The sequence below is a fragment of the Vicia villosa genome, linkage group LG7 (assembly GCF_029867415.1).
Source record: "Vicia villosa cultivar HV-30 ecotype Madison, WI linkage group LG7, Vvil1.0, whole genome shotgun sequence".
NCBI lineage: Eukaryota > Viridiplantae > Streptophyta > Magnoliopsida > Fabales > Fabaceae > Vicia > Vicia villosa.
Window position 1 is genome coordinate 98,611,957 of NC_081186.1, and position 24,917 is coordinate 98,636,873.

Genomic DNA, 24,917 nt, shown 5'->3' on the forward strand with positions numbered 1-24,917 from the left:
TTTACAAGCTTGCAAAAAAAAAACATAATGTTGTTGTAAAAATGTGTTTGGTTGAGACCCTATGAGTCAGGTGGGTCTTACAAATGGCGAAAGAGCCGAATTGACAAAGCTTGGAGTTACACACAGATGCAAAAGTGATGGTTGACTACATCAATGGCAAAAATGTAGTGGCAACAATTAATCTGATTATTGAGGATTGCACTGCAATCATATTTGATCTAAATTTTGCTCTGGTAAAATTTGTTGGTAGAGGTAGAAATAGTGAAACTCACTGTCGTGTTAGCCTAAACATTATGGTTCTAAGACATGGAAACGACCATGTACAGTTTGATTTATTTTCTGCTTGTACTGCTGTGCTCTCTTAATCTTATAAGTGTGTTACCTTTTTAAAAATATATCAAATATTGCACATATTTAATAAGTATTACTTTTAAAACATAAAAATGTTGTGTTTACTTAAAAAAATTGAAATAAAATTGAAAAATACGAAGTATATGGGTTTTAATTTCATAGTTGTGGTTGTTTATTTGTTTTTTTAAATTGATTTAAGTTATTTAATTCAAGATATTGATAATCAACTTTAACTTAGAGACAAAAGCACAACATAATTTATTATTATTTATTTAATATTTATTAAATAAGTTGAAAATATGGGAAGTAAAAAAATCCAACTTATAAATATTTAATATTTAAGAGAAAACTTATCTACAATTCCTTAAAATTTCTTAAATGTGATTTATGAAATTTATCAATAAATATAATAATTATATTTTAACATCATTTAAGAAATGAAAATAGAAAAAATTAGTCATAAAAAAATAGTACAAATTATAATTAAAAAATCTAAACTAAAATTGAAAAGAGACTATCATAAAAAAAAAAAATTATTATCCTTTAAAACCTAAATCCTGCATACTTATAAAAGTCTCAATACTTTTAAAAATAAAAATAAAAAGTAAACCTTGTTCTCTTCTTCTCACGCTCAACGGAAACTAAACCAGGGTTTTCTCAAGAACAACGTAATCTCCACTCAATCATCAACTCGTCTCGCTCGTTCACTCACTCGTAAGCATTTTTTTGTCTCTCTCTCATTCTTCGGCATTCTGTTCCTAATCACTGGTTTGCAACAGTTTAATGATTGCTCTTGTGGAACCAATTCATGATAATTAATACCTGTGTTGATTTTTCTAGGGTTTTAGAAATTTTTAGGGGCTTTAGTCTAGTTTTGGAATTGATTTTTTTGTTGTTCGTTCCTCCGTTGCTTGCTTCCATAGCTGAGTTTGTTTGTTTGTTTTGCAGTCACTCTCTCCACCCCGATCAGAGATAGAAGACATGGGAGGGATACAACTGAAGTTCAATAAAACTCAGAAGGTTCGTCTGCAAAAGGCGATGGAATCTCTGTCTTCCAAGATAAATTCTGATGCTTTGGTTACCATAGCTGATTCTATCTCTGTCAACCGTGAGGACAGCGTACTTAAGGGTCACGGAACTGCTGAACTAGACGGTCAAGTTGTTGCCACTCTCTGTGGTACCGTGGAACGTGTTAACAAGCTTGGTTATGTGCGTGGTTTGTGCTCAAGGTAATCTTCCTTCATAATTTATCGAATTTCTTTAAATGTTAGGTTTTTTTGTTTGTTAATGAACTCTATTGACTAAATTTAGGTACAAACCTGAAGTTGGTGACATTGTTATAGGGCGTGTTATTGAGGTACACTTTTGTAACATATTTCTGGTTTGTTTATTTGATTTCACACGTTTCCGTTGTAAACCTTTACTCTCTGTTCTGGCCTAGGTTGCTCAAAAGTTATGGAGATTGGATATTAATTGCAGTCAAAATGCTTTTTTGATGCTTTCTGCTATGAATATGCCCGATGGTGTGCAGGTAATTTGCAACTCCTTTTATGTATATGAAATTTTGTGGACCTTGCAAAATTTATAGTGCATTTTCGAGTAATGTTTAAGAAAGAAATACATAATAGCTAGTTATCTTTTAGAAAAGAAACAGGATAAAAAAAAGCAGTTAAGTGTTTAGTTAATAATTTATTAGACAACTCCCATAGAATGAGAGTTATTGTGACTATAGTGGATAGCGGGATAACCGCAATTCCTAACTTCCTAAGACTAAAAACCAATCTACAAAGTAAACACATAAATACTCAAAAGTTGACTAATACACAAAATTAAAGAGATCATCATACTGAATAGTTAAAGAACCTATATAAGAAGAATAAAATAGAATTGAACTATAAAAGTAGAAAGAAGAGCAGAACAATTATTTATGGGCAAGAACATAGAATTACTGTTGGTTCGAATTAAAACTTATACCTTGTAAAATAATAACAGTTTCAAAAAAAGAATTTGAGGAATTTATCCCCAAAATTCTAATAGCGGACGCAATAGTGGCTGCGATAGCAAACGTTACATCCGCTATTATTGACAGCAGCTCGAGGACCAATGGCGTTGTGCTGAACCCAACCACCGCTATGCTATTCTACTACAGCGTGTTGTTGACAACATAGCGGATGCTATACCATAGTTAATTAACAACATTTATGATCATCACTATCAAGCTGTTAAGTCCTTTGAGGTTTTGATAAACACGGAGATATGTATCATGCACAATCACCCTCTATTTTGAGTTCATTTAGGTGTCTTGCCTTTTTCTTTTCATATGTATTATATTACATTGTTGGATTTTTCTCTCAAATAAGCTTGAAACCCACTCACACTAAATTGTTCTTTCCACTCTCAGAGGCGAAGGACAGCTCTAGATGAACTAAACATGCGCGGTATTTTTGAAGAGTCTGATCTCATTTGTGTAAGTAATGTTATATCTTGTCTGTCAAAATTTACTTATGTTTTATGAAGGAAATAATTAGTGTTCTAACTTCTAAATGATGTACATGTCCCCACAGGCTGAAGTTCGTGGTGTATCGCACGATGACATTCATCTTCATGCAAGAAGTAAAAAATATGGAAAGGTTTGTAGTCTTGAAAACCTTAAAACATATTTCTTTTATTGATTTATTGTTTTCTCAAAAATTGATAATGATACATTTACATACCGTAAAACCAACTTTACTAAGTTCTAGGAAATAGGAATGCTAACCAAGTTACACGCGATTATACATAAAACTAAACAACTTGCAACTATCTTTTTATGACTGAGATGCAATGCAATATTAATAGTTATGGTGTATACAGTGATTTTATGAATTGTTTGTTACTTTGTATTGTAGCTTAATACTGGTCAGATGGTTGCGGTCGCACCTTATTTAGTGAAGAGACAGAAACAACATTTTCATCATCTGGAGGAACATGGGATTGATCTAATAATTGGCTGCAACGGTCTGATTTGGATTGGAGAACATGTAGAAGTCAAAGATGAGACGGAATATCAAGTTAACCTAATTGAGCTAGAGAAAAATGATACTAGGAGAAAATACATATGTAGGGCTGCTAATGCTATCCGAGTATTATCCAAGTTAGGATTTACCGTAACAATTGAAATCATTAAGGGGATTGTCGATTTGAGCCAGTCATTAAATCTTGAAGTACACGACATGCTTGGTTGCGAGTTTTGTGTTCTGGTTGCGGAAAAGGAGGCAGAGAGAAGAAGCTTAAATAAAAGAAAGAGGTAAGATTATGAAAGCCCAGATAAGAAGCTGAAGATTAAATTCATCATAGTTAACAAATACTAAAAGTAGTCACTAATTTAAGTTGTAGTCTTGGGTCATTTTATGCCTTGTAATTCTTGCATTCCATGGCAAAGTTGACAAGCTATTGGGGAATACATGCAAGAGGGAAATGAAATGGTTCAAATTTAAAGCAAATTCAAATTAAAACAACAAACTATTTAGTACTCCTATCATTTTATTTTTAAAGCATTGAAACCACCTAAAATTGAGTACTATTTGATGTGTTTATATGTCGCATTTATAGAAACTGTTTGAATCAGATCAAATTTCATATTTATGTTTCAAAATTGAATTATAAATAAATTTTAATATATTAGGTTAACATTTAAGTGTTTGATTTAACTTTGTTTTGTTATTTTATTTAGTTTTAAACATAATTATTTCTTACCTCGTAAAACAGTTTATAGTAAAATTGACCAGCTTGACGAGTAAACGTGAGATGGAAATGAACTCTACTTTAATTTGCCTTTGGATCAGATCTAAACCAAATTTAAATTAAAATCTTAAGTTTTTTTTGAAACACAATTAAAATCTTAAGTTAAATAATTGAAAATCACACATAATTTAATATAATTGTATATTGTTATGTGTTTACAATTATATATCATTTTAGGAAAACAGTTGGGTCGTAACATGTCGAATTTCATAATTCGTTTTAAAAATCGAGATTATATCGTATCAAATCTTATATTTCTTTTTTAAAATCGAGATTATACCATATTAAATTTCAAATTTCTTTTTTAAAATCGAGATTATAACATATTTAATTTCATTTTTTTTTATAAAATTGAACAAAATTTATACATTAATTTTAATATTTAAAATAAAAGTATTTTATAGATTTTAAAGCATACAAAACATAATAAAGTAAAATGGATTGAATCGGATTAAAATTCCTATTCTAAACAAAACACTAAGATTTGTTTAAAATTAATACAATGGAGATGTGTCACTCTATTTTATTATGCTCAGTCCAATTTTAAGTAATTAAAACAAAATAATGGTAATATTATTCTATCATATATTGCTTTATTACATAAATCTAAACAAAATCTAAACAAATCTTAGTGTTTTGTTAATAAAGAGAGAAAAAAATATTTGAGGCAATGTTTTAGAAAAATAATTAGTATTCTTTTTTTTATTAAAATGATTCTAATAATTCTTTTTGTTTTATTTTAAAAATTATAATAAATTAAAATAATTTATCTAAGTTATCTAAGATTTCTAAATTTAATTCAACAAGAATGACAAAATTAAAAGTTTAAATTTAGAATCGGTTTAGAAGTGAAAGTAGAAATGAGGTGTGAAGATTGTGAAATGATGAAGGGCATTTGAAAGAGTATCCAATGATTGTTAAGGGTAGTGCGTGTCTGCTTTTCGACCGACAATGTGACACGCACGAGTGCAACTATGGGACCACGTGTTCCCACGTGTCTATTCATCATCCCACGTGACCTCTTACAATCTTTTTAATTAGTAGATTCCAACTTTGGCCCATAAATTAGTAGTACCACTAAGAATTTTGATTCACGTGAGCTATTAGTTTATGTGTACTATTTTTTTACAAGTTCAAATGAAAATGAATAATGTTCACCTTGAGAATTAGAAGTGATAGATTAAACACTTAGATGAAATTTTAGATTATTGGAATAAGTTTTCAGTGTGATAGAGAGAGAGGAATGACTTGCAAATTTAACATTTTAATGTTTGAAAAATAAGAAATATTATAAAAGTGAGAAAGAATTTGAATATTTTAAATGACATATTTTTTATTTTTATATTGTTTGAGAGAAAAAATCTTTCCTGCGAGAGGAGGCATGGGGGATTATCTAGTCTTTGAGGAATGAGGAATCACCTACTACACGCGCTCTTTGGCATTTTGCTATGGGCCTCTCGAACAATCCATAATAATTATTCCTAAGTTATTGTCTCTGCTTTGTAGGACGAGGATTTTCTACGTACGGCCCTATGCCTATTGTTGGCACGGGCAAGTGAATAGTCTCCATGGAATGTCCTTGTTGGGAACAGACGATTTAATTTATTTCTTTTAAGGGGTACTATTTTGCAGGGAACTTTTGACGTGTGTCCAGATACTAGCCAATAATGATATCTCTTCTATCTTAAGATACTTGAGTTGAGTACTTTGAACAATTAACGAGGAGATCCTAACTGTTAATGGTGTGATTTGAGCTTCCCAATATGGTGGATTGTATGATTGTAGACGATATTTTGTTCGACAGTACTGATGACATGTAGACGATAAATTTTAGGTCAATATTTTCCTTTATTTATTTTCAACTTTCTTTATTAGGGTTCAAGAGATTGGGTTTCTGAGGTCTGAAGAAGAGACTTCCATCATTAGCGATTCATTAGATGGTGATACACTTACGTCCTCAAGAGGTCCTGGGGTTTCTAATATTCATACTTTCTTTCTGACAAACTTTTGTTATTGGCATGTTTTAGTAAAGCGTTGAACCTTAACCTTGAATGTAAATTGTGTTGTTTTTTTATATTTGTCTTTTTTTTGTATTGATAGTATTTTCCATTATGGATATTCCCTTACCACAATCCGTAAGGCAAAATGGAGAACTAGTCACTGTTAGTGGATTATGAGATGTTGAATGTCGTCTGTGTTTTTGTCTGTGATGGCGGTTTGGATCATGCTTTTATAAAGGTGGAACCTTCATCCAACTAAGGAGTGGTTTGTTCCGGATGAGCACAAAAAGGTATGCAACAAGTATGATGGATGTGTCATTCCTCTTCACGAGTTATTGTTTTCTTCAATATGATTTCGTCTCCTTTTCAATGATTTTGAGATCAACGTTCTTAACAAGTGGTTAAGAACGTTTTGCCACCCCTAGTCACAGGCTATATAAAAAGTATTTTAAACCTATGAGACCAGACTATTTAAATAAATATGAATAATTTTATTATTATTATATTGTATTTTGTACTTTGAATTAAAATATAAAAATAAATCTTATATATCTTGAAGAAATTATAAAAATAAGATGAAAAAAAATCTTATGAACAATGTTATAAGTTGCTTCCATAAGTTCTCTCAAACAAATAGTATCACAAATTTTATGCTATTTGGCAAACTCAAATAAATCAATGCAAATAAATATTTAATCTCACTGATCTTTTAAATTGTTATTCTATATAAAGTTGAGTAGAATAACTTATTTATAAATGTTCAAATGAAATAGACTTTTAAGTAAGCTAATAGATCAAACAAGCTTCCAAAAAGGTCAGACTCAGGCCAAAAAAACAAGCCTACAATAGACTATAGACCAGACTTAAGCTTTAAATTTTTTAATAGGTGAGACTCAAACTTGACAAAGCCTACCTCGGCCCAACCTATTCCACCCCTAATTATGTCCACGGGACAGTCTCATCTCACCCTCATTTTTAAATAAATTATTTGTATAGGAAAGTATACAAATTATTTTTATTACTGAATTATTAATGAAAATTAAAATCAACTTTTATTTTGTAGAAACTAATATACACATCAAAGTTATTTAAAATCTCGGTACTCATAATATTTGGTGGTACTGATAAATTATCTGCCATACTTGCCCCGCCAAAGCCCGCCGTCCTCCAAAACTCACTTTTTTTAGTTAATTCTAGTAATTGCAATTTTTGATGGTTTATTTTTTTACATTTATTCATAAATATATGTAATATATTTTTAAGTAAATTTGTTAAAAAGTTGCTTTTATAAAAAATTATTTTAAAAAATAAGTGAAAAGTTTAATTTTTTTTTTTGTGTAAGCAAGAATTTTATTAAAAGGGAGAACTAAGAGTTCTCCAACCTTGATACACAAGCGACGGCCCGAAACCGACAACACGATATTACAATCCAAATAGCTTATTAAGTGAAAAAGTAAAAAAAATTAAAAGGTAAAAAAAGCTTATTAATCTATTAAAAAAATATAAATAAAAATATGCGGGTAAGCCTGCCGCCCGCCAACCCGCCATCTTGGCGGGACGGGCATGAATTTTATGCTCATTTTATTTGGCAGGCATGCCCACCCCGCTCGTTTTTTGGTGGGCATAAGACGGGACGGGCGGCCCGTTTTGTCACCCTGCCTGTGACCTAGTCTTTTTTAACTAAATAAGTTTATTAAAAAACCTAGGCTTTTTCTATTTATATAAAATATCTTGTCTGACCTAAACCTATGTGGGCTGAGCCGTAGACTCCTGTTAATCAACCTGGTCTATTCTCACTCCTAAATACAACATCTTTTAAATTTAAAAATATAGAAATTCATCTAAATACATGTACATGTAAAAATCTAAGAAAATAAAAAAGAGCTGGATAAACACATTAAAATGTGTGGGGTTTAAATTAATGATAGGCTCTGCATTAAAATGCAAGGAAAACGGATATGTTCAAGTAAATTTTCCTAACAAGTTTCTTTAAAGGTTGTATAAAAATAAATTTAATTTATAAAGCATAGACATCAACGAGGCGAGCGCAAGCAACAGCAAAACTTAAAAAGATATGTGAAAGATTTGGTCGGATAAAGTTTGAGGGGACGCATGCTGTTGAACTTCATGCAAAGTCCCAATCATTGATGTTCGATTATATTTACATCATTATGTCAACTACTACTCTCATTTCAACTCTTTTTACTCCTATCTATCATTCAAATTCAAATTATTACTAGTACTATCAATCCTTTCAAAACTGCTTACGAAAAAAAAACATTGGAAATGAATAATCTTTCAATTATATACAAGTGGTATTAGTAGTTGTCAATATCCCTTTTGAATTGGTGGATATTTGTATAGTTTATGAAAATGAAATTCTTATCATATACACTCTCCGTCTTATAATGAGTAAAGTTTTTTTTAAATAAAATAATGTTTTAAAATAAATAATTCATTTTAATTTTTAATAATTTTTTTAATTATACCTTTTAATTAATAAAATTTTTATCATTTTCAATACATACTAGGACACTATAATAAAAACATTATTATTTTACTTTAATACATTTTTATTAATATGTGTGAAATGATTCAATGAATCACTCATTGTAAAATGGAAGGAATAATATCAATGCTTTCTCCTAGTCTCCTTTTCATAACGAATCATTCATTTGAAAAAAAAAAACAACAAAAAAATGGTTCATTTCTAATAATACAATATTAATTCATTTTTCGATTATACATTTTAGTATTACTTTCATTACTCTTATTTGATAATAATAATAATAAAAATCTTATTCATTCTTTTATTTATATATTTTTGTAATATGTGTAAAATATCAACTAAATGCCTAATTATGAGAGGAAGGAAATATCATATTTAAAATAAATATTGTGGACATGACAAGGTCTAACTTAAATCAAATAATTAATTTGATATGTGGGGCAAAAGATTTCAGCAATAATAATCAATAAGCAAAAAATATAACAGAAGAAAATAAAGCGAGAAAGGCGAAAGATTTGTTTACTCAGCTCGATAAAAAAAATCTACGACTTGGAAGAGAATAATTTTCTATTTTACTATACTCAGAAAATTGTTACAAAAGATTACAAATTAGTTACAAGAAAATAGTTTTTGCCTTCAAAATTCTCAAGAACAAATCCTAGAGGCTCTCAAGAACAAACACCTATTTTCTACTCAAATATTTCTCAATCTCTCCAACACTCACTGTATGAATCACTAAAACCCAATGTATCAATAAATATTGTCTGACCCTTTTATATAACTCTAAAAGTTTTCCTTAAACCCTAAACCCTTGTTTCTCCTTTTTCTCTAAAACTCTAAAATTGTCACACTGTAATAACAAAAAATATACATTATAATTTACTAAAACCTAACACAATTTATTAGTGATTAGAATAAAATATTATAAATATTTTATAATATTTTTTATAATAATTTAGCATTTTTCTAAATTAATATATATTCAATATTCTAACAATAAATAAACGAGTTCGTAAGTCGAACCGGTCAAACCCAATATTTGCGAATCGCCCGAATTCTAACTGCTTTTCGACTTCTTGAATTTTTGGCAATCTCAAAACATATTCTTTTTCTCATAATCAACACGAGTTTTATGGCATATTTTAATAATCTTCACCTTGACTTGAAACTGCGGTGATGTCAATTTAACCATCAACCACCTTGTGATTTTTTTTAAATAACCATGTATTAAAAAAAATTACACAAATAACCACGTTTCGGAAAAAATTACGCAAATAATCGGGTTTAAGAAAACCTTGACACCAAGGCGCCATGCGAGATGGCGCCACCAATGTACCAGATGAAGGGAGGCGCCATGTGGGATGGTGTAACACCCTTCTAACCCTGCGGCAATTAAACAATTAAACAGAGTAGCATGCACAAGGGCGTCACAATTCATAATAATTAAAATAAACATCATCAGTCGTACGTCATGCATTCTCGGAAGAACATCTTAACATAACTCATAAGGTAAATATCTCATGTTTACACAGCGGAATAAATCACATAACTAGCATTACATCATCAATGCTTTCAATCCTCAAAATAAATTAAATAAAACAGAGTTATTATCATAAGCATTAAAACAGCGTTTCCCCCAGTATTACATCTATCAGAGCATGACCCGACGCTAAACAACATATCGACTCATGAGCTAATCCTCACCGAGTCGGAGTCGCTATCCTCAATCTGAAAAATATAGTGTAAAGGTGAGTCTCATTCACAATTAACAAATATTATTGCATTACAAATAACAATACATCAATAGTTATATTGCTCACCCAATTCATCTATATTCAGATAATCTATCATCCACACAATCACATCACACCAAAACATAACAATGAAATACATTCAGTCATGTTATCAAATTCATGCATATGAATGCGACTGACTCTATGCATGTGGTACCAAACATCACCAGTGGAAATCATCCACCGACCGATCTAACATCATCCTGATACGGCCCTGCCAACACAGATTCCACACAATGGGAATCTTGCCCTTCACTGAACCCTCTTATCATTAGGATTCAGCCCTCATCAATGGTTATGAATGCATGCAAACATATATACAACATACTTCATCCTCATCATTTTATGAGTAACACCATCCTATACTCATTTCATCATCATCATCATCATTATTATTAAAGCATGTTCATATATACATTAACACCATTCAAATATAAATCAAATCATCATTAAAACACAAGATCACATCACAAGGTTTTTCATCCTCAAACAGTACGCACAACAGGCCTACAGATCGAAAGTTACGCATCACTGAACTTTCAAAGAGATCACGAAACAGGATTTTTAACACACAGCGACCGTACGCGTATCACCAAGTCCATACGCGTATCACCCTTTTCCATACGCGTATCATACGCGTTTCACCAGAATCAAAATGGCTAAAAAAAACTCATACGCGTATCAACCTTGCCATACGCGTATCACCAGAACCAATTTCCTTCTTAAAATTTCCCATACGCGTATGAGCATCCTCATACGCTCCTCATACGCAAATCACCAGTACATGGTCTTTGGGACAGGGCATCTGCGTATCATACGCGTATTGCCCCTGGGGAGTGTCCCTCATACGCGTATCATCATCATCTCATACGCGTATGACACTGTTCCATACGCGAAAAACCAGTAATTTTCCAGAATTTCTGCAGTTTTGTAACAGTCCAATTCTCACTCGTTTCTACTCATACCAGTCCACGATTTTGAGTCTAAAACAGTCCATTTTCACGTTTTTATTCATAGGATTCATTCATACTCATTAGACATTCATCATACATCAATTCCTACATCAAAAACCCAAATTCTAATCAATTCCTAGAATCTCAAAAACCTAACTCTGACATACAAATCAAATTGACTCAACAACACAACCAATCATGCACTATCATCCATAATTACGATAAGAGATGGTAATTGGAAGAGTCCCCCTTACCTTAGCCAAATTTCTTGATCTTTGGTCTCTTCCTCTTTGTTCCTCTTTCACGTTCTTCGTGTTCCAACTTCTCTCTTTTCACGTTCTGTTCCTTCTTTCCCAATTCTAATTATTTTATGAAAAATAATATTAAATTAGTAAGCGCTTTACTACACCACACCTCCTCTTCTTACTAATCTCTCACATGACCCAAATGCCATAAACCATCATTTTTCCATTATTTTCATAAAATCCATAATAATTATAATTATTAATCTAATATTCAAATTAAATTAAAATTAAAATTATACGGGTGTTATAGATGGCTCCTATGTCCAGCTTTTCTGCAATAAGCCATCTCAGATGGCGCCTTGGTGCATTTGTAGAAGACACATATACAAGGAGGAGCCATATGAGATGGCTCCTCCTCCTCCTAAAAGTTGAAGGGAGGCATCATTTGACATGGCTTATTGGACCGAATGTGCCATGTCAGATGGCGCCTAGGGCTAAAAAAAAGGAACAAGCCATGTGAGATGGCACCTGGGTGTTAAGGATTTCAGAAACTTGGTTACTTGCGTAATTTTTTCCGAAACGTGGTTATTTGCGTAATTTTTTTTAATATATGATTATTTTAAAAAAATTCCCACCTTGTTGCTCTCTAGCATATTGAAACACTATTCAACAATATTCATCAAATTAAAGATATCCTTGAACCTTGATCTCGCCACTTGCATCCACTTGTTTTCAATCACCTTTTTTTCCTTGTAGGTAATCTATTAAGTCCACAATTATAGTTTTTCAACCACCGTTGACTCCACCTGCTTTCGAATGCCTCCCTGAAGTATCTTTTTATGAATTTTGCAACTCGTAGCCACATTCAAAGCATAACATCCAAGGCTAGCATACATGTCCCTTTGAGATGTTAGAGTTTTCCTCCTTCTTTTATCACGAGTTATATGATAATCAGAGGCCTCTGTAACCGTTTCCTCATTACTACTAGTATCTAAAGTAGGAAACTCCGCCTCGAATTGAGTTTTCTCCGCCATAGTTTCTAAAAGCTTCATCTGTTGGTTTTTACTAATATTTATTTAAAAGAGCTCTCTACCAACCAAGTAAGCTGCTTTGACACTACCCTTACCCCTAGAAACTCAATGACAACTCAGCGGTTTCAGGCATCTTTAACCATTGTCTTCTGCAAAATTCATTAAACTGTTCTGAAACAAATTTCAGACAATCATCATGCATGAACCTCAAATCCCATAACTTGTTCTTGTTATGAAAATCTTCACTAGTTGGTGATTAATTAACACCGACATTTGAACCTTCCAAAACATATAGACCACGTATTTTAGACTATTTAACAATGATCACTTCATCATGCGAAATCTTCAACGCCTCACATTAAACTATGGTGTAATAGCCTAGATCATCAAACATGCTTATGGACAACAAATTTCGCTTGAGTTCTGGAACATACCTCACATTATGAATAAGAAACTCTTGATCATCGAATATTGTAAGCATAACCGTATCAATACCATGAACCTTCCAAGCCTTATTATCACCAAAGCGAACTACCCCACCTTGTACCATCTTCAAAGTCTCAAAGTATTCAATTCTTGGACACACGTGATAAGAGCAATTTGAGTCTTTGACCAAACTATCTTCAGTCTCCAAACTTGATACTACTAGTACTTCAACACTATCATAACCAATCTCATCTAAGGCAACCGCAACTAGAATAAAATCATCATTGACCTTTCTCTCAGAACAATCTTTCTTGAAGTGATCGATTTTTTGATAATTAAAACATTTTATCTTTGACTTGTCAAACTTATTTGATTTGAACGTCCCTCTATGCTTAATCCCTCCTTTTGAGACATTCAAGCCTTCACCACTATCATCAATTTTCAAATATTTTGCCTTTGAAAATTCTTTAAATTTTACCTCCGTTTGGACTTCATCCAAAGTGACACTGCCTTCCTTACCATAAAGGATGACATCCTTAAAGTGCTCAAAGGATCTGGATATTGAGCTCAGCCGAAGTAGAGCCTTATCCTTATCATCAATCTTCACTTCAATATTCTCAAGATCTTCAATAATCTTGAAAAATCAGCAAAAGATTAAGGTGAAGCTTTTAAAAGTGTGTACTACCTCCAGTCCCATTTATAAGAAAAGATTCTCTTTTTAGATACATTGAATAAATAATGTATCTACACAATATGTTGTCTAAATACATTATTTATTTAATGTATATAAAAAGAGAATTTTTTATTATAAATGGGACCAGAGGGAGTAATTAATATTAATCGTACTTGGACGAGACTCATGGTCATGCTTTTATATAATAGACCATTGTAACTGTCAATATATTGTCTAACGTGGAGCGCAAACAACCGTTGAATGATGATTTAATGACTTAAAGTAAAAATAAAAAATGTATGTTTTTGTAAGGTTCATCTATAGGTGGTATCAATAATCTTTAGAGAGGGTGAACCCATGTAAATTGATAGGTCGTGTGAGTTGTGACCTAAAAAAAAAACTTGTCAATTTACTTTAAAAAAAAAATCAAATAACAATTTAATAATCTTACATAAAACATAGTGCAAATCAATTAAACAATTGATTTTTTTTCCAACATACTCATACATAAAATATATCACAAACTCTAGATGAAATGGAGTAATACTAATTTTGAAATTCTTACAAAAATTCATGAGACTTGTATGAATATGAAGTACTCTAGTGATATTAATGGAAGTCATAAGAAAATCATAATTTGTTGCCGTATAAGTACAATGAGCAAAGTGGTCCCTACACATAGAAACAAGGTAGCCTCGTGAGTTGGAGTTGGCATGCCATGGAAAAGCCATGTCATTCACGAGACTCTTCTTTTCACAAATGATGGATGAGCTTAGAGTGGGACCCACCTCGAATGATGGCACAATACATGAACAAACAACATCAGAACATGATCATAATAATGATCATGATCATGAGGTTATTATTTTCATTTTCAATTCCCAGCGCGTGTAGTTACAGCGCGTGAAGCTTATGAAACACGCTCAAATATCTTCAGACTCACACTACTTACTCACTCACTTTCATTATGATGATGGGTGGAGAGTCAATAGTCAAACTCATAAGCCAAAAAAGCACCTTTTCCTTCTCAAGAATCTCAACAGAATACAAATAGTCCCACTACTATTAATGTTCATGACTTTATTATTATTATTATTATTATTATTATTATTATTATTATTATTATTATTATTATTATTATTATTATTATTATTATTATTATTATTATTATTATTATTATTATTATTATTATTATTATTATTTATTATTATTATAATTATTATTATCATCTACGTTTTTTATTGGCTAAATTACAGTTTTATTCCCATTGTTTTGGTATTTTTACGATTTTAGTCTTCCTATTTTCTTTTTAAACAGTTTTAGTTCTCATTTCAATTTTGTTCATAAACAGTGCATGATCCGTACATGAACAGTACATGAAAAGTACATGAACAATTGGTTCAAAATAGGGATGGGATCAAAACTGTTTAAAAAAAATAGAGGGACCAAAATTATAAAAATACCAAAATAGAGGGCTTTTGTAATTTAGCCTTTTTTTTATTTTATAAATAATCTTCATATTTTAAGGATGTAAAGAATACAATTTTCAAAATACAATTGATAGAATTTTGAAATACTCTGTTTAGAACAATTGTGAAGCTTTATTATTGTGAGCCCTTTAATAAACATTCAAAGACAATTAAAAAAATTTAAATAAAAAATTATAGTTTATTTTTAAAAATTAAACCCAAAATCACTTCGATAAATCTAGTCTTTATCAATTGAGTTAACCTTGTTATTTTTTTGTTTGTTTGTAATTTCAGTGCATAATATATACAAATTTAAATTAATATAAAATCGTACTAAGTCTTTAAAGTATTTTAAGAAATTTGTTTACATTATCCTTTTACATGATTCTTTCTAAATTTTATAAAGTTTTGACCATTTTGAATACATTAAAGAATATATTAAATTTTATATCAAAACCATAAATTATTAAATAATTTATTAAATTTAATCTTTATCTATGATATTGAAAAAAGATATTTAAAAACTTAGAGGAAGATAGAGTAATTAATAATATTCCTTCCATTTCAACATAAATTTAAAAGTAAAAATGTCATTCAATTTTAAATTAATTTTATTTGGCCAAACAACATTTATTTTAAGTGATGAAATGGTAAAAGTGTAATGAAACATAAGTTAGTAATGTTTTAATTAAAATTATAGGATGATTTATAATCAAAATAGTAAAAAAGACAACAATAAGTAAAATATAGACAATAATTTTCATGTGTATGAAAAATGTTGATAAGTGTATTTAGGACATTAGTTAAAAAACATACTAGTATGTAATAATTTGTGTTGGAAAATGATATATCTAACTGTTTACTAGTAGTATTTATGAAATTGTTGTTTCCAAAACAAAATTTCTAAGTATTCTTTGTATTGGAAAATGCATTTGGAACACATATCATTTTTCCTTTTGAATTTGTTGACTCTATTTTTCATATTTAGTTTCTATGTAATTTTTTAACATGGAAACACTAAGCTTTTATCAATTCATGTCCGAAAGATTTTTTAAAAGTTAAATATGTAAATAGCTAATTCAAATATTAAAGTTTAGATTAATTTTCTGTAAAAATATTTGTATTTTATTTTAGTTCTTGAAAAAATTATTGATATTTTAATTAATATTTATAGCATAAAAAATATTTAACTCCAATTCTATAAAATAAGATCTCAAAGAAGTACATGACAAATTTCAATGTGGACATAGTTGCATATTTGTAAAGATTGTAAATAAAATTATTTTTATAGAGAAATTAAAATATTTTTACAACTATTAAAAATAAAGGTAGTATATTTTATAGAAATATACATAAAGCATTGACCAATGACATTAGATATTTTTATCATTCCTTGTTAAATGTTTATCATTTTCAAAGTTTTTGAAAGAAATATAATATTTTTTCAAAGTTACAACTACCTTGAATGAGTATTGTTCGACTGAAAATAGATGTATTTTCTTAATTTAAAAATAATCTAGAAGGTCAAATTTGTATTAATCAAAATTATACAATAACAACTTTACAAGTGGTTTATAGAAATTTTAAATGATCTAATTTAGGTTAAAAGACTAAATTCTTTCAATAAAAATTATAAATGTGATGAGAGAAACATGGTCAAAAGTAGACCACATAAAAATTATAAATAATTTTATAGCAAAAAAATTAATAATATTCCATAATATATTTTATTATTATTAACATCTATAATTATAAATAGAATTGAAATATAATTCAAATGAAAAATAAAAAAATATATTAAAAATATAACAAAAAATTTCTTTTTCCTTAAAAATTACTCCTTCCGTCCCACAATGAGTGACCCAGCCCACCATTTCACACATATTAAGAAAAGTGTAGAAAAGTAAGAGAGAGAATAACATTTTTACCATTGCACCCTTAGTCATGTATTGGAAATTGTGAAAGCTTAATTAATTAGAGGGTAGAATAGAAAAAAATTTATTGAAAATTGAAATGGGTCATTCATTTTGGGACACTAAATTATTCCAATTGAGTCACTCATTATGAGACGGAGGGAGTATTGTAAATTTGTCATTGCCTACTAGAGTTTGAAAATTCCAAAGTAACCATGGTTAAAAAGAAACTAAAGTTGGACTTTGAAGCATAGAAAATCGAAATGTTTGTTAGCTAAAGTTCAAAAAGGCAAATATTATAATAATATTATTATGATTGTATCAATGAATATGAAACAGTCACTCTGACACAAGTCATGATTAACTCTATTGCATGTTCTCTCTTTCATTACTGTTCTCCATAGTACTGTATCTATATCTATCTCTATATATATAGTTTCATCCATCCTTCATTTCTTATACTGTTCTCCATAAAGCTACCTAATGCTCTCTGACCACACTGTCATCATACTTCATACTCCAACCAACCCCATTTTTTCTGTCCTTCCATTCTTAACACCATTCTGTTTTGTTTTTTTTTTTTCTTCATCTCTTTAAACCAAACAAGTTCTGTTGTTTTTTTTTTTTTTGAGGAAGAAAAATGGGTGAGAAAGATGATGAGTTTAGCTTGGGTTTGAGCTTGAGTTTAGGGTGTGGAAAATATGATAATAATAGAAATAAAAACCAAACTCCTATGAATGTTACGCACAAACCTCTTCAATCTGTTCCAAACCATAGGGTTTCTTTCAATAACTTGTTCCATTTTCATGGTATGTTTTCTTTTTCTTATTTACATCTCTTTTCTATTTTTTTATTTCCAAGTTTTGGCCGTTTTTTTATTAGGGTAAATACTAAAAAAAAAAAAAAACCATTTTTGATAACCTATAATGAAGAACACACTTCATTTGCATTTTTTTAAATATTTTTTTTAGAATTTTTTTTCTGTTTTGTTAAAATCATTCGGAAGAACACAAACCTTATTTTATTTTATGTTTATTTTAGGTTTATTTTCTTAATTTATGAGTAAAATCGGTTATGAGTAAAAAAGGCTTTATTGTCGTGATTAATTACACGTTTGCCACTAACAAACTCACGTGCTTACCACGTGTGACAGATCTCAGTACCGAAACGAGGTCGTTTCTGCGCGGAATCGACGGGAACTCGCTGCGAGCGTCTGCGGCGGCGGTGTTTGACGATGAGAACGGAGTTTCGTCGCCGAATAGCACTGTGTCGAGTATAAGTGGGAAGCGGAGTGAAAGAGAAGGAAATGGAGATGAAAATGATGCTGTTGAGAGGGCTTCGTGCTCTCGCGGTGGAAGTGAGGATGATGACGGTGGTGGATGCGGCGGCGATGGTGAATCTTCGAGGAAGAAGCTGAGGTTGTCGAAGGAACAGTCAGTGTTGCTGGAAGAAACTTTCAAAGAGCACAATACGCTGAATCCGGTGAGTTTGTTGCAGGGGTAATTCAGTAATTTAATTTCAATCAAATGGTTTAGTTGTAATTTGGTAATCATCATCAGTGGCATATCTGTAATTCAAGTATAGGTTAAGGGTGTATTTGGTAGTGCAAATTTGGTTATTTTGAATTTGTCTTTTTTGTTTTTATTATTATTTTTAGGTTATTTTGAGGTTTTTTTTTTTTCATTATGATTAGTATTTTAATAATATAATATAATTTGTTTTTATTTTTATTTTTTCAGAAACAAAAGCAAGCATTGGCAAAACAGTTGAATCTGAAACCCAGACAAGTGGAGGTGTGGTTTCAAAACAGAAGAGCAAGGTGAAGTTTCTTTTTGTTTTTCTTCTACTTAGGGGTGTTATTGTCATTTCACATATAAATTTTTGAGTTTAGAATAGTAATAAATACACTTTATTGTTGTGATGGTGTGACATTGTTTGTTACATTGTTGTATGTTAATCATGTGTGTTTTGTGGTTACATTGAAGTGAGTTGTTTTGGTTCAATAATTGCAGAACCAAGTTGAAGCAAACTGAAGTGGATTGTGAGTATTTGAAGAGATGCTGTGAGACTCTAACTGAAGAGAATAGAAGGTTGCAGAAGGAGGTGCAAGAGCTTAGGGCATTGAAGTTATCTCCACAACTTTACATGCAAATGAACCCTCCCACCACTCTTACAATGTGCCCTTCGTGCGAGCGTGTCGCCGTGTCATCCGCATCCTCCTCATCAGCAGCCGCACCCTCTGCTTCAACTCCAGCTAACCGCAATCCATTAGGCCCGAGTGTTCAACGACCAGTACCTGTCAACCCTTGGGCAGCCATGTCTCTCCAAAACCGTTCCTGATCATGAGTCTTCGCCCATGATATTAGCACTAGTAGTAGGTTTAAGTAGGCAAAGACATTTAGTGTATGTTCGGAAACACAACACAGTGAGTTTGATGGAATCACGGTGGCGGCTCAACGCGATTCTGCCAAACTCAGTGCAAGAAGTTGCAGTTAAAAGCTAGACAGAAATGAATCAATTCTGTAGTGCACTTTACTTTTTAGTTTTAGTTCATTAGGACTTGAGAAGGTTATGACTTTAGTTAACTTTTGAGTCTAGGCTTATTTTACTTTAGGCCTAGTGATAACATGTTTTACTCAACTTTAGGATGTGTAAAGTTTCAACATGTTAAAGTAGTTTGTGTTTTTCATCATATGCTGAATAGTTTATCAATCTTTATGAACCTTGAAAGGGTGAAAAGGAGAATCCGAATCTATTTTATCTAGTTTTTTCATGTGGTTTATCATACAAGTTGGTGAGAAAAAGTGGGATTTTGTGCAAGATTGGAAAGGGGACAAAATAAGGAGATTCCCATGAGGTGAAAAGATGTGGTCTCAATTTGAAATGATTTTGTCTATCTTTTGTTCTTATTCTTTTTCCTTTGTTTCTATACTTCAACATGGGGTTGAATGATGAGTCACATTGTTTGGGACACTAGTCTAATTTCATGCTTCCTTGAAATATGGATTTTTCCATTACTACCATTTGGTAAAAAGGTGACAATAGTGAAGAAAGGTAAATGTGGTAACACACTAGTGAGAGTGGTTGCATCAATATTCATTGTGTTTTTGAAAGTCTGGTTTAAAAAGGCAAGTAACATACACAAAACAGTTACTACTCTTGTTAGCATGGTCCATGTTCATGACTTTACATAGCATATAGTATCATAGGCCAGTTTTGTCTTTTGAATGTTTCATTTGTCTGAAAAACTATTTTGATTTAGTATGTATATGTGAATCTTTAGGACTACATTTATGTATTTTGATATTTTAGGGATTGATAATCATGATGTATAAACTGTAGTGGTCAAGTTGTCTGATCAAACTACACTTATATGTGTTGATTTGCAAGCTCAATTACTAACCTTTGAGAATTGGATTGAGCAACTAAATAAACCTCACTGCCTAACTCTCATTACAACAACAAATGTTGCCAACAAGATTGACTAAGGGCAACAAATTGAACTCAAGTAGCAATTGCAGACAAGATTGACTAAGGGCAACAAATTGAACTCAAGTAGCAATTGGAGAGGCTCTAACTTCAGAGGTTGAAAAGGAGGAAGATGAAGAGGAAGAAACTCTAAAACCAATATTCCAAGTTTTCAACAAGATTTGGACACACAACAATGTATTGCTACTACAAGTTTGACAAAACTTACTCTAACTCAAGCACATAGTGATAAGAAATTAATTAACAGTGCTTTCCTAGCTTCTCACAACTCAAGATTATGATTGGTATTTGGCAAGCAACCATGTGTCACAACAACATGATAAATTCCCAGAACTGAATGAACAACAAAAATAACAATAAAGTCTTATCCTACTAAATAGGGTCGATTACATGAATTTACTTTTACCACAATGTTCTATTCAATATCATGCTTATTTCTAAATCGTTAATCTCGAGATCTTTTTTAATAATTTTTCTTATAGTTTTTTAGGTCTTTCTACCTTTGGTTGTTTGCCCTCTCTCCATCTGATCTACTTTCCTTATCACATAATCTACGTTCTATGTACATATCAAACCCACATAAATTTATTTTCTACCGCCTTTTTTTCTATAGGTGTTATTCCAACACCTCCCTCTAATATTGTCATTTCTATTATGTTCCATACTCGGGATTCTTATAAAGTCGCGACTTGGATCGAATACAGTGTAAGCAGACACTTGAATACCTAAGCCGAGGACTGTCCACAATATATGCCGAGTACCCTAGTCGGGCCAGCAGGGTATCATTGAGTACCAGCACAGGCCGCGTACCAAAGGCAACAGAGGGTCACGGTACAACCCGGAAGTAACGCCTAGCTGTTACGTACAAGCCGACTATAACTGATGATTGAATGTGTCATTAATGAATCTCGCGTTAATGACGAAGCCAACGTCTGTAATGACGGAAGGTTAAAAGACACCTCTTTAATGACGTTCTGAAGGCCAAAATAAGTTATAGAAAAGGGCTCCCACACCAGAGGAATAAGCAAGACATTCCTCTTAGAACAAAGTGTATATTACACTATTTCCAAATCCCCAAAGCTACGCACAAACATCTTCTTATTTGGAGCTTCCCTTACTTCTAAGGGCAAGCTCCACCTATACTAAGTTTTCACACAAAAGCATTATATTAAATGTAGTATAATGATTTGCAATCTTTCTTCCTAGATTTCTTGAAGATGGCTTTTTGTCTCTCAATTAGTGTCCATGAAATTTTTTTCAATAATAATTAAATTGAAGTATTTGGTAGTCAATCTATAGATTAAATGAACCTATGGCAATAAACATCAATATCACACTATAACTTTTAACTTTACAATAGATTAGTCCAAATGATCAAGAATTATAGTGTTTTCTATACCATATAAAACCATCATATACGCAAGAGCTTACATCACTTCTCACAAAACCTTCAAAATAATAGTAAATTATAGAACAACTCAATTCTGTTTTCTACGCTTTCAAACATTCTTGTATAAAAGCACATTAGTAATTAACAAAATATATCTCATCTTTCATCATCTATCTCAAATTCAATCAAACATCATGGAGAAAAAGACATGCATTGCTATGGTTCCTTCACCAGGACTAAGCCATTTGATTCCACTTGTTGAGTTTGCTAAACTATTACTCCAACAACACAATGAATTCACTGTCACATTCCTCATTCCATCTCTTGGTCCTCTCACTCCTTCCATGGAATCCATCTTGAACACTCTTCCACCAAACATGAACTTCACTGTTCTTCCACAAGTCAATATTGAAGACCTTCCACAGAATCATGAACCTGCAACACAAATGAAACTCATAGTGAAACACTCTATTTCATTTCTACAAGAAGCTGTAAAATCACTCATATCCAAAACTAACCTTGTTGCTTTAGTCTTAAGCATGTTTTCAACTGATGCACATGAAGTTGCTAAGCAATTCAACCTTTCTTCTTACCTTTTCTTTTCCTCAGGAGCTGTTTTATTCTCTTTCTTGCTTACTCTTCCGAAACTCGATGAAGCTGCTTCATCTCAGTTCTTAGAGTCTAGTTATGAAACTGTTAATGTTCCTGGTGTTTCATTTCCTTTCCATGTCAAAGATCTTCCCGACCCGGTTCTCTGCGAAAGATCGAGTGATACATACACATCATTTCTTGATATGTGTCAAAAACTCTCATTGTTTGATGGTGTTATAATGAATACTTTCACAGATTTGGAACCAGAAATTATAAAGGCTCTTCAAGAGAGTGAGAGTAAGAAACCTTGTGTTTATCCTATTGGACCTATTATTAGAAATGAGTCAAACAGTGAAGCAAACATGTCAGTATGTTTAAGGTGGTTGGAGAATCAACCACCAAGTTCTGTTGTTTTTGTCTCTTTTGGAAGTGGTGGAACACTTTCTCATGAACAGCTCAATGAGTTAGCTTTTGGCTTAGAATTGAGTGGACACAAATTCTTGTGGGTTGTGAGAGCTCCAAGTAAACATTCTAGTTCTGCTTATTTTAGTGGACAAAAGGATGATCCATTAGAGTATTTACCAGATGGTTTCTTGGAAAGAACGAAAGAGAATGGACTAGTGGTTGCATCATGGGCACCACAAGTTGAGATTCTTGGTCATGGTTCGGTTGGTGGTTTTTTGAGTCATTGTGGTTGGAGTTCAAGTTTGGAGAGTGTGGTTAATGGTGTGCCTATGATTGCATGGCCATTGTTTGCAGAACAGAAGATGAATGCTAAATTGGTTACTGATGTGCTTAAAGTTGGTGTGAGGGCAAAGGTTGATGATGGAAGTGGGATAGTGAAAAGAGAGGAAGTTGAAAAGGCTATAAAGAGAATCATGGAAGGTGATGAGAGTTTGGAAATTGGCATGAGAATGAAAGAATTGAGTGATGCTGCTGCTAGTGTGCTAAGTGAGCATGGTTCTTCTAGGAAAGCACTCTCTAGTCTAGCATTGAAATGGCATTGAGATACATGTTGAATGGCCTGCAGAAACTGTTATTAATGCTATCATTGTTAGGTGTTGAACAATGTAATAGTTTCTTTTTTACTTCTCGATTTACATGTTTATCTATGGTATTTACTAATGAGGCACTTACTTGTTTTAAGGTACTTATTAATGAGGTACTTACTCCCTTTGCATGTTTCTAATTTGTTTCTCATTTTTCATGTCAATTTATAACACTTGTAATATGAGCTGGTTAACATAGTTTTATACACAATTTTCAAATTCTTAACCAATTATGCATTTTTTGAAATTGTTGAGAAATGATGGATAAACAAGAAGAATTAAGGCTCGAAAGATTGTTCTAGCATGCATCTATGTGCAGAGGAAAAGGAAAGTCATCATTGACATAACATACACAAATTAAGACAAGGCAGGCGCATGGAGGTGAGAGTTCTCAGTATGAGTCGCGATTGTCATCTCTAAGTTGTGGTTCTCGGTTTCTAGATATGTCTCGTCTTCGTGCTCAATAATACATACCTGCTAATGCACTAGCTATTGCACCAGATTGATATTTCGAAGGCCCATCAAACATATTAATATTTTCGCTCAATCCAAACTATGTTTCTCCTCACATATGAAACAATTGGGTAATTATTTGGCGCACACACATATATTGTTCCGTTCAAAACCAAAAATAAATGCAGTTAGAAAATTAAAGATCTTGAACGGCGGTGCTGATCTCCTTCATGATGAGGTAGGGTGGACCTGCATGATTAACACTCTAACGTTTAAGTCAGTTCAAGATTTAAAATGCGTGCAGTAAAAAGTGGAGATCAGTTCTTTGCGTGTGAAAAGATTTTATACGTTGAGTCAAGTTGAATGAATTTGAGATGAATTGAGTCTTAGTTTTTTGGACCTTTGGCCGGTTCAGAACAATTGCCCCCAAGACTTTGTCGAGCATCGAAGAAGCCACAGAAAGACTTAAGTGATGTTGGTTGGCCTCAAAGACATTGTCCGATGTGAAACAGAACTGAAACACCTCGAATCATTTGAGAAACTAATGAGAAACAAACACATTAAACCCATTCCCATCATTGAAACATTTTATAGTCTTCTTTTGACACGTGTGATTATGTGACTAGCTAGGGCATGACACAGTTTACAATGCACTCGAGTTAGAGTGTATCCACGAGGGGAAGCCTAGTCGTTGATCTTGACACTTCTTTCTCTAGTTGGTTTGAATTCTCCAGTTGTTGCTATTTATGAATAGGATGAATTGAATGTTTGAAAGTTTTCGTAATCATAGCTTTCAAAT

General features: G+C 31.8%; 3 protein-coding genes across 3 annotated transcripts; all 3 read left to right on the plus strand.

Moving 5' to 3' along the window:
• Positions 1-943: 943 nt before the first annotated feature.
• LOC131617965 (exosome complex component RRP4 homolog) lies at positions 944-3,670 on the plus strand. The gene is made up of 7 exons (XM_058889236.1): positions 944-1,065; positions 1,300-1,580; positions 1,663-1,708; positions 1,793-1,882; positions 2,753-2,818; positions 2,916-2,981; positions 3,240-3,670. Exons 2-7 carry the CDS (start codon positions 1,333-1,335, stop codon positions 3,639-3,641), a joined length of 918 nt encoding a protein of 305 aa, XP_058745219.1. The 5' UTR covers positions 944-1,065; positions 1,300-1,332; the 3' UTR covers positions 3,642-3,670.
• Positions 3,671-17,513: 13,843 nt separating this feature from the next.
• LOC131617966 (homeobox-leucine zipper protein HAT3) lies at positions 17,514-19,919 on the plus strand. The gene is made up of 4 exons (XM_058889237.1): positions 17,514-17,955; positions 18,300-18,628; positions 18,886-18,965; positions 19,159-19,919. The coding sequence occupies exons 1-4, from the start codon at positions 17,787-17,789 to the stop codon at positions 19,484-19,486; spliced, it is 906 nt and encodes a 301-aa protein (XP_058745220.1). The 5' UTR covers positions 17,514-17,786; the 3' UTR covers positions 19,487-19,919.
• A 2,236-nt stretch (positions 19,920-22,155) lies between these two features.
• LOC131617967 (hydroquinone glucosyltransferase-like) lies at positions 22,156-23,874 on the plus strand. The gene has a single exon (XM_058889238.1). It carries the CDS (start codon positions 22,220-22,222, stop codon positions 23,621-23,623), a length of 1,404 nt encoding a protein of 467 aa, XP_058745221.1. The 5' UTR covers positions 22,156-22,219; the 3' UTR covers positions 23,624-23,874.
• Positions 23,875-24,917: the final 1,043 nt, after the last annotated feature.